General features: G+C 37.6%; 1 protein-coding gene across 1 annotated transcript in view; it reads left to right on the top strand.

Annotated features, from left to right (window-relative positions):
* The first annotated feature begins 9,101 nt into the window (after positions 1-9,101).
* arnt2 (aryl-hydrocarbon receptor nuclear translocator 2) overlaps positions 9,102-11,077 on the top strand; it is a 69,770-nt gene continuing 67,794 nt past the window's right edge. Inside the window, exon 1 of the mRNA XM_062419117.1 lies at positions 9,102-9,344. Coding sequence (XP_062275101.1) covers positions 9,314-9,344 — 31 coding nt within the window. The 5' untranslated portion in view covers positions 9,102-9,313. The remainder of the gene's footprint in view (positions 9,345-11,077) is intronic.

Here is an 11,077-nt window from a genome sequence, read left to right as displayed (position 1 = left end):
TTAACTGAAATTGAGTGAATATTTTACCTCAACACTCCCACTTCTGCATTCCCAAAGTAAGACTGTATCACTGTGTGTGTGTGTGTGTGTGTGTGTGTATCAGGCACAGACCAGGTGGACTCAGAATGCAAAGACAGGGACACAAGGAAGAAGAGTTCTCAAGTCGTTTAATCAGTCCAAAATTCAAAAAAACAGAAAATCCAATTAACAGTGCAGAGGTACAAACACACTGGGCAAAAACTCAGAAGTCGAAAAACAAAACTGGTCAACGACGCTAGGAATAAGCACTGAGAAAAACAGACGCTGGAACGCTGACACTAATCTGACAAGACGATCTGACACAGAAAGGAAATAGCACACCACATACATACACTGGGAGTTAACAACACACAGGTGTATCACATTAGGGGAAGTGAGGCAATCTACAGAAGGGAAGGAAGGTAGAGAAGACAAGGGAAAACACATACACTTCAAAATAAAACAGGAAGTAGACAAGACACAAAACTAAACCTATAACAGACATTACAAACCTACCACGCCCTGACAGTGTGTGTGTGTGTGTGTGTGTGTGTGTGTGTGTGTGTGCGCGTTTGTTAAAGTGACTTTTAAATGTGAAATGTTCCACTATATTACAATAACTTAATGAACCTTTAACAGATTTCTCTGATCACTTTGTCATCTGTTCTCATTTCACTGTTCATTCAGATTGAAGAGCTCATCAGGCAGTTGGAGAAGGTCAGTTTCAGTCATTTTCAGATAAGTTTCCATACTGTGTGAACATCAGAGGTGACAAAGTACACTAAGGCGTGAGGATGTAGGAATGAGGATGTAGGTTTGTGAGGTTAAAATGTCTATGGTTACATGAACTGTCGAGGTACAACAGGTTGAGTTATGTTAGAAAAGAACCAGCTTGCATGGTGTATCATTCAAGCACACTAGAAAGCAAAAGTATTTCTAGTTACTTGGTTGCTGAAAAGGTTAAACAAAGAGAGGGTTTAACAATGCGTTTCTGTTGGAATATACTGGCACATTAAAGTCCAACTAAATGAATCATCCATTTTTGCAGTCAGAAATAATGTCAGTATTTTTTTAAATGTATTGTTTATAATTTTGTATTATTGAAAGGAGGACAAAAAGTCAGAAATGCTGCTTATTGTTTCATCCAGAGCCATGATTGACAGCAGCTGATAGTACTGGTGTTCCACCAATAGGAATAAGAGATAAAGTAAACAAACTGGTGTAGCTACAGGTCATGGATGGACACGGCAATATCACATTCACACACATTCGTACACTGATCACTTTATTCCAACAGTATTCAATCCCGTTTATTCCAACTCTATTTGATCAGTTCAGAAATATATGTTATTTTAATATTCTCATGTCAGTTACATGTGTTCATTATTGTAAATGTTCATTTCATTTAAGAAATCACAATTTAATGTTGAAATATAAACACATTTTAAATATAAACGTAATAAATTACACTCAATTTCAGCAATCAATTATTTTTTGTTTTTTTCTTAATCATTCATAACATTACACACTTTTTTTCCCTTTGAAAGTAATGCAACTGTTAAAAAAAACACTTTATTCCAGAATACAGAATATAGATGAATATAGATGAACAGCAGCTGTCCTTACTTTAAATTACTACGTTAATTATGTCAGATATAAAAATGTCAGACATTTTCAGATAAAGCACTACACTGCAGATTCCAGTATTTTTGCCTTGTGACACCAGTTTGCTACATTACCAAATTGCCTCGTCTCTATGTTGCTGCCATATCATAAGGAAAAAACATATCATACTTTGAATTTCTTCAGTTATTCAGCTGACCCTACCTCTTAAAACACTCCTCCAAAGTGTTTTAAGCTGCATCTCCCTTGCAGCTTTACCCTCAACTCATTTATCTTGTTGTCTATGCTATGCCTTCTTCATTTAACCCTCTACCTCCCACAATCTGCTTTCCCTTTCCTCCCACTTTCAAAGTGGTCTCAAAAAATGTACTGAACAAATGCACCTTAAATGTACCATGCAACAACACAGTATCACATATGACCAAATAACATAGTAATGCCAAATATGCAGAGAACTGCACAGTAATTGCAACTGTGAAACAGCAAATGAAGTATTAACTGTAAGACATCATAACACTGAGTGGTATTACTAGTTCTCTTATCATCAGTCCAGGACTTTAGAGGTATGAGTTTCTTATACATGAAATTTCAGGGACAGTGATCTGTCCTCACTGGTGTATTTTAGTTTATACGCTTTGGGCCTTTCTTGATATTTCAGCTACATCTAACTCCACCTTTAGAATAGCACAGCTTCAGCTGGTACCTCATATTTAAAGGTACTAGTGCAGTGCCCATTCAAAACTATTCTATTATACACAGATGGTCTAAATGATTATTACACAGCTTTGTTGAATACTCAATTCTGATCGATCAATTACAGCATTCTAAAGTCTGAATGACACTGTTTTTATGGACACAGTCTGATTATAGACTCTGAAGGACCTTGTCCAATTATATCATTCCATAGAAAGAGGTCTGGTAAAATTACCAACAGCTCAGAACACCCTGTGACAAAAAAAAAACCTACTGGCTCCATTACAGAAAAGGAAAAAGTGGAGCAAGATCCTGTGTGGTGAATGCCTCTTCTAGTGATTATACTGTACTAACATTGTTACCAGTTGTCACATTATTATTACATTTATGTTTCCTGGTGTGTCAACAGCAAAGCAACAACAAGAAGGAAACATAGAGATGAAGATAGAGATATATTTTTAGTGGAAGCAATAAAATCATCATCAAATCAAATGATTGATTTCTTTGGTAAATAGGTAAATAATAATGTAATAAGCAGGATAATGACCAGCTCACTGTACATTATCCATACTACTGTTCTAAAACATTAGTCAGTACTCAACAATATGTTGAAAAAAAAAGTATTAAAAAAACAGAGTATATATTTAGCTTCAGTCCAACTGCTCACAACTTCAACTGGTCTTACTTAAATGAGTTAACAACTGGCAGGCCTCATTTTAGCCTCAATGCCCAATAAAGTATCCTTTGGCTGTCAAATGACCACAGCAAAGCACTCATAGTCCTTGTTGATCCTCATGTTACATTAGCTGTTTTTGCTAACAAATGCTAACTTAGCAGTAATGGCATCTGCTTGGAAATATTCACTGAGGAAACATGGCTGACATGGTGATTAAACAGTGTGGGAATAAATAACCTCATGGCAGTGATTAACTTGCTGGTAAGACATTATACTACATGTGGTTATACATTAGCTTATATTCCAGCCATCCATAACCTTCCTTAACCAACCTGAGCTGAATAACGGCGTGACCATTGTGCGAAAAATGATTGATACTTGATTGACTGACTTTATCCCAACATCTGCTAAACAAGTTCATATATATACAATGTAGATTCTACAATATACTATTACATTTTGCTGCAGAACATGACACAATTACATGTTCAATTATAACATGCACTTAAGATGTTTAGATTAATCCAACAAATGGAATTTTGCATAAAACAAGCATATCTCCCATGAACATCCCTTTACGGTAAATTTAGAACAGATAAAAAATGTGCAATTAATTTGCAATTAACTATGGAGAGCCATGTGATTATCACAATTCAATATTTGAATGGATTGATAGCCCTAACATTCATTAAGAATATCTGTAACACATCAGCATCTACCATGCATGCAACTGTGCAGGATGCTTCTAAGCATCCAAGCAGCTCTGAATGATGACCCATTACAAAGGAAAAACAGTGCATTGCATGCTTTGTTTGAGGTCAGGATTTACCTTTATTTGAATCAATTTTTTTTAAATTGCTGCAGTTGCTTCAGTCATCGTTTTCTCCATGCAGTCCCACACAATGTAAGTTAAGTTCAGCTGTGCTATGCATTTTATGGAAAATCTATCATACTCTTATTATTTCTCCTTAACTTTCTTACTGAGGTGAGATGAGAAAATCAGTATTGATCTGTCTATATGTTAGCTTAGCAAAGACTGGGCATGGGGGGAAACAGCCAGCCTAGAACTATCCAGAGTTCAAAATGCATCTATCAACACCTCTTAAGATGACTGAGTAACACGTTGTATCTTCCATGTTTAATCTGCACACAAACTGAAATGAAACCATTGTTAATTGCAGGTACTTTTTTTTTTTGAAAAACAGCTGGGTCCTGATGTGTGAGGTCTAAACACAAGTCATTATGGTAAGTTTCCATGTTTGGTGCCATCATCTCTGTACAGAAACCATAACCATCCTGTGCTCAACAGCTGTATCTAGCAGACACTGCACGTACAGTAAGTGTTTATCAAAAACTGCCCGGAAACTACAAACTGTGATTTGTACCTTTCTGTAGAGGAGTCTACAGGTGACAGCAGACACTTCACTGACAGACCAGGGTCAAATGAGCTACAGTGGATCCTGAACTATTGAACCCAGTGGATTCATCTCACTGTAGAGATTTGCATGTGAGTTCAATCTCATCATTCATTTTACCATCATATATTTTTAAAGGTGATAGAAATCACCATTTATTCACCAACTCCATCTTCTGATGAAGATCTTGTGATGCAGCTGGAATCTCATGAAAATGCTGACCTTGAGTTAAGGCTGTTTTGTCACACATAACTTTGATAATCAGTGAAGTCATCTATCACGGAAAAAATGCCAAACACATTTCCATTTTTTCTTCAATGTGAGGAACTGGTGCTTTCCTCTGTTTTATAACATTGTAAACTTTTGGTTTTGAGACATCGCAGTGTGAAGGGTGTTCTTCACAATTTCCTAACATTTTATACAATAACATAAAATGATTCATCGTAAAAAATGATTGAAGATAAACTGATGAAGAAAATAATATTTAGTCGCAGCTCTAGCTGTGTGACATTTGAAGCATACGAAGCAAAGCAATCATCCCAGTTTCTGAGTCTCAGTGGTGCTGAGCAATCAGGAGAAAGTTGCCTGAAGCAAACATCTTCCTCTGTTCTCTAGCATAGGAACGTTTAGTTGACCCAATCTAAGATTATCTACTAATCTCAACAACAGCCCCAATAGAAAAATTACAATTACGTTCAGCAGTTATATATGTTGATTCCACACTCCACTGTATTAATCCAATATACTACAGACACTTCAGGACATCACTGACTGTAATCATCCAGCACAGCCTATATCACAGTGTGTCCTAACATATGGAGAACTGTTGCCCGTGCAGAGAAAGAAAAAGAGCCGGACAGAGCAAAACCCGAGAGCTTCTTACCTGCTTCTCTCACATCCTGCACGGCTGCTGTAGGAAGAACAGCTCCCGGTCTTTACTGAGAGAAACTGCTGCGAAAGAGAAGGGTGGTAGGTGAGGAGTGGAGGGAGGGTGGCAAGTTAAAAAGAAAGGCTAAATAGATGGAGGGCAGACAGGAGGTATGGGGGCAGATGGACGGAGAGGGGGGGGGGGGGGGGGGGGGGGAAGAGTCACTGGTGGCTGCTGCATCCCCTCTCTGCATACTGAGCCCAACAAACAGAGCAGAGCAGAGTGGCACACATCCTGGCTCCTGCTCCACTCCGACTGCCTTGCGTGTGTTCGCAAGAAGGATGCAGCAAGTGTGTACAGCATCATATCTGCTCACTGCCAACTGAGGGTGAGAGATACACACATCAGTGAGACACATGTATGCATGAGTGTGTGCTGTTGTATGTATACATTTGAAAACCAAATGTCTTTATATAATACAGTGATGAACATTTAATGTTATGCATCTTCACTTCTACAGTGAGGTACAATATTCTGAGTTAAATTTACAGTTCAGTATTAAAATTAGGTTCAGATGGGTAAAGTTTAAACCTGCATTAAAGGATGAGTCTGGAGATAATTCTATTATTTTTTTTGTCGTCAGATCTCATGAGCAGAGCCAAACCATTTAAAGCATTAATCTACTGACTAGTGTTGTGTGTGTGTATCCAAAGCCTGATGTTTATTCCTGTGAGCCATACTTCCATTGTTGTCCAAAATAGTTTAAAAACACATAATTGATTCGCACTGTTGCACTGTGTCATGCTCCTTCATTAGATATATACTTTATTAATCCCAAAGGCAAATTAAAAAAAGTATGATGATGCACTGATTCAATCCCACACACACTGTTCTGCTGTTAGATACACAGCACCAAATGTGTATTCATCCACAGCCGAAGATAGTCCTCAGCAAAAGCAACGATTTCCTCCTGTTTAAGTGACATTTGCTAAAAAATCACAGTGACGAGCTGTTTCAGGAAACTACTGAAACTGTATATGTGTAAGCTGTTTTTCAAGATTTACTTCTTCGTTAGGAAATGATGGGCTTGGAGCAGAGAGCCACAGACAGTGTGGGGAAGTCAGAGAGTATTGAGAAATGGAGTAATACATTTTTGGTTTGGATCTTTTATGGGAAAAAATAGAACAATATAGATGTTATCCAATATTCAGTGTTTTTGATATCAGCAACAAATCAAGTGACACGAGAAAGTGTCATGAGAAAGGAGATGCTTGTGTAAGTGAATTAAAGTCATAGCTTGGGCTTTAAGGCACATTTACGTAATGATTCAGTCCCTTTACTCTCATTGGCACATCTTTCAGTCAGCTGTTTTATTGTAAAAGCTCTGACAAAACCCTCTGTACCAGGGAACCAACTAAACATATAGTGATCAGGGTGGATTTCTGCTTTTTATTCTATTGCCCCTGACAAAAAATATAAAGTCTCGGTTGTAGATCCGATAGGACACGTTGCTTCTATTGGCACATGGAACCAGTTTTATCCTTACTTAATTAGATAATTAAGCTAATTACTAAAATGGGATATCACCCCTCCCAGTGCATCCTGGAACAGGGTCATGATGGTTAGGACTGTTGAGCTAATACATGTTTCATAATGCAGCATGAAGAGAGTTTTTATTATTCAGGATCAGAATCAACATTATTTGTCAACACATAAAATAAATTAGTAAAATCAGATCAACGTTATTGATCCCACAGAGAAGGTGTGATGTCACAAAAAAAAAAAAAAACCCCTGAATTTTTTTACACCAGGAGCCCAAATCAACACTCAAACCTGTTTTTCTTGCTGTAATGATTCCTCCTGTTCATACTGACCATTAGAAGATCTCTTCATAATGCTCTTACAATGGAAGTGATGGAGGACTAAATCCTGTCATCCTTCTGTGTAAACATGGATTTATGTCAAGTTTATTTTAAGCTATGAGACATTTTAAAATGACAGGGAAAAATATGTAACTGTGGAAAATATGCAGTTACTTAACGTACTCAGACTGTGAGCTGCTTAACCTTCATATTAATCTTTTTTCTCCTTTTACATTTTTTTAATTATTATTATTTTTTTTACATTTTTCTTAAAATTAGGAGTGTGGGTTTTGTCCTTCATCACTTACGTTGTTAGTGCATTTGGTGGGGAACCTCTAATAGTCAGTATGAACAGGAGGAATGGAGAGAAGATGGAATAACTTCAATTTGTGGTGGATCAAAAATTGCATTTGAGGGAATGGAATTGGTTTGTGGATAATATGAGTTCAGTTGTCAATGATTACTGATGTATAGACCATGCAAATACAACTAAACATCAGCTTTAAAAAGGCTAAGCAGAGATAACTCAGAGAGAAAGCTCAGTATACACTAATTTACCAGTTTATTAGATACTAGCTAAAACTAATGTAGCCCTGCCTTCAAGATTATAATGTTTAGTTTTTGTTACATTAGACTGCATTAGTTTTAGGTAGGTGTACCTTATAAACTGACAACTCAATGTATATCCATATGGTGAAAATATGACTATAAACTGCACATACAGGGCTTTACTGTGGTTGTTATAGGTAATATCATGATGAGCGACCGCTTTTTAAGTCACCATTTCTAATAGGTTAAGTGACTTAGGCTTGGTGGCTAATTAGAGAGTGTAAAAGCCACAATTATCTATGAATGGATTACAACATTCACAGCTTGGCAAAACCATTTGTGTTTGTTATAAATGGCATAAAAAGCATTATTAAATGATTTATTGGCCATAATTAAAGTGTGTGGTGGAGCATAACCCAGTATGTTAATACAACTTCTGCTCTACTTAATTTAGGAAAGAGCTTTTTTACAGGTATAGTTTCTTTTAACAGTAAGATCGTACAAACAACACATTTGATGATCTTATTAAATATGGAGTTACACAAAAATCATATAGCAGTAAAATCTCGAAAATCTCTCGACCTGCTACAACATCAAAGCACTGCATGTTAGTGTATTAATAATAACGATCAAGTGATGTAACAAATAACACAAACAGGTGTCATTCTGCATAATGAGTACTTAGATAGTTGACACTTCACCTGCCTTTTGCTGATATTCTGTCGCTACTTTTGCTGGGTACAATTTTTAATGCAGGACTTTTAGCGTCTTATATATTACAGCAAAGTATCATCATGTGGTGTTTATGTAAGTAAATGATCTGAATACTTCCTCCACCTGCAATAAATCCATTACTTACAATAACCCTGGATCAGAAAGTGGTTCCATGATGTGATTCCAATGATTTACAGTTTAAGTGCATCTGTTCATATAGCTGCATGATTTATTGGCAGGTGGAGATTGTCATTTCTAAGGTTCCCATGCTAGAGAACAGAGGGAGATGTTTGCTTTCAGAGAGGTATCTTCAGGCAACTTTCAAAACAAACTGGTGTATGCTATGAAAATGGGGGTCCAGGCAGATGAAGTTGAGGTTTTGTGACTGTGAGAGGGTGCTGGGCTCATGTCCCAGCAGCAGTGGTCCACGGTGGGCTGCTTCCTGTGGCAGAAGGCACAGACACAACCAGTACAATCCTCACATCACAACGCAACATCATAACACACAGTGTGGCATTAGATTTCAAAACGTCATACATGTTGACATTACATTCATCACTGGAGCAGACACACTCAACACTATAACATTAATTTATTCAAGCAGCCCTAAAATCTCGCGGTGCTACCATTCAGACATCTTGCATTTTATTAAGTCTTTTCTTGGAGGGAATTTTCCTAAAATATACACTAAATATCATTTCCGTAGAGAAGACAGCCGTTGATTATTGTGTCGCATCCAGATTATTGTTCCCTCGTGATAACGGATGTGAGGCGGTCAGACCGAGCCTCGCGTGCCAATCCCGCGGAGTGTAGACGGTCTCTCACGGGGCTCTCTAGCCGTATTGTGCGTCATCTCCATTGCTGCTGTTTTGTTATTTTTCTTCGCTGAGGAAACATGGCAACTCCCGCTGCGGTCAACCCGTCCGGTAAGTCAGCACCTCAGTCTGTTATTGTGCCTTACTAATAGAACTCAGAGTGGAGGAAAAGAAGCTGCGTTTTGTTCAGACTTGCTGAAGAGGGTCGAAACCTCCGCCAGGCCGCCGAAGCCTAGCTCCAGCATCCATCCCCCTTCCCCCCACCGAATCGTCCATAGCACTGCTATTCTTTAACAGATTTGCTGCTAACTTAAATGTGTGATTGTTATAACGACTTGGTTGTTATGCAGTTATTCGTATTCATGCACAGTTGGCATCCGATGGTGCCGATGGTAAAGGTGGCGTTTATTTCTCCGACCCTTCGCTTTCCTCACTCACTGATACAAAAGGTTATTTTGCATATCGTTGCTCTGCAGCTTTGCTCTTGTTATATGTCACTTCAGAGGCTTTTATAACATGTGGGGTAAATATGAAGCCTGGTTGACAGTGTGCACTATATTTCTCTTTCTATTTTCGTCGCCTGTTGATTGTATATTGTGTAGAAACGGTTCGTTCTGGTACACCGCGCTCATGCACAGCAGTACGCCAAAGCGTGTTTACAAATACGGCAATTTAACAAACTTCCCCTTAAAGCTTGAAACACACAGCAAAAAAAAAACGACTGAAAACATTTCACGAACCCTTTATTGTAGTTTAGCAATCCGGCATATAGCCACTAGACTACCAAGTGACCTGTATGTGTATAATGTCTTAACTTTCAGAATCCATGCTATTCACTCACACCTCAACCTCCACTGTATTAACAACCCAAGGCAGTACGGAGTTGAGTGAATCAATACTAAAAGTTCAGATTTAATCGGAATGATTGGTCTTTGGTGGTTCACATGTTTGCCGATTTAATGGAATTTAGTGTTAAGATGAAATAGGTATTACGTGAAGCTCTATGTGTTATGTATATTTTCAGGTAATCTAATAAACAGTGAATTGTTGATTACTAAAACGGAGTCTGGCGTGGTCTTGGTGGTCACTATAAAGAGTATGAATATCAGTTGAATGTGATATGATATTCGATATGAACCCCAATAGAATCGCGGTTGGCTCTTCATATCTCCATTGCATATAACATAACTTCAGTAAATGAATTAAACAATATAGCCTACTTTAACAATCTTGCTGTCATTACTTTGTTTCATTTTAGTTACTCCAATAACTAAACAGTTTAACAATTAACAATCCAATCAATTCAGTGAATTGCGACTGAATAATTAATTGAACAAAATGTACTGAAATCATTGTACTATCTGTGAACATGACTTTAAGTTGATATTATACATTATTATTATTATAAAAAAAAGGCATGGTATACATTTGCTTACAGCCTCTCCAAACAGGACTTAATGAATATTTGGGTGAAATAAAATAACATAACATACATAATAATCTGTTCAAATTGGGAAAGACAGGCAAAGTAATTATTGTTGTAGAGGACACAGTCTGAGAGCTTCTGAGACCTTCATATGAAAGCAGGTCAGCCATACTCTACCTCATGCTCTGTGTCACTTCATTGGCAATGTAAATGAAAAGGGAATATAAATAAAGAACTGGCTGGTTATTGGCACCTTAGCTGCATACAGAGTGTTGAGGTGAGGTGTTGGTTAGAATGAACAATGAATGGAGGAGAAAAAATAACTCTAGGGCTGATGTGAGAAGACCTTTCCTTATTTAAAGAACTGAATCAGATCAGATGAGAAATAGCAGCAGAGCCTCCAGGCCTGTAACAAACC

Source organism: Scomber scombrus, chromosome 1 (genome assembly GCF_963691925.1).
Source record: "Scomber scombrus chromosome 1, fScoSco1.1, whole genome shotgun sequence".
NCBI classification, from domain to species: domain Eukaryota; kingdom Metazoa; phylum Chordata; class Actinopteri; order Scombriformes; family Scombridae; genus Scomber; species Scomber scombrus.
Note: the sequence above shows the minus strand (reverse complement) of the source record. Positions and strands in the feature narration are given on the sequence as shown.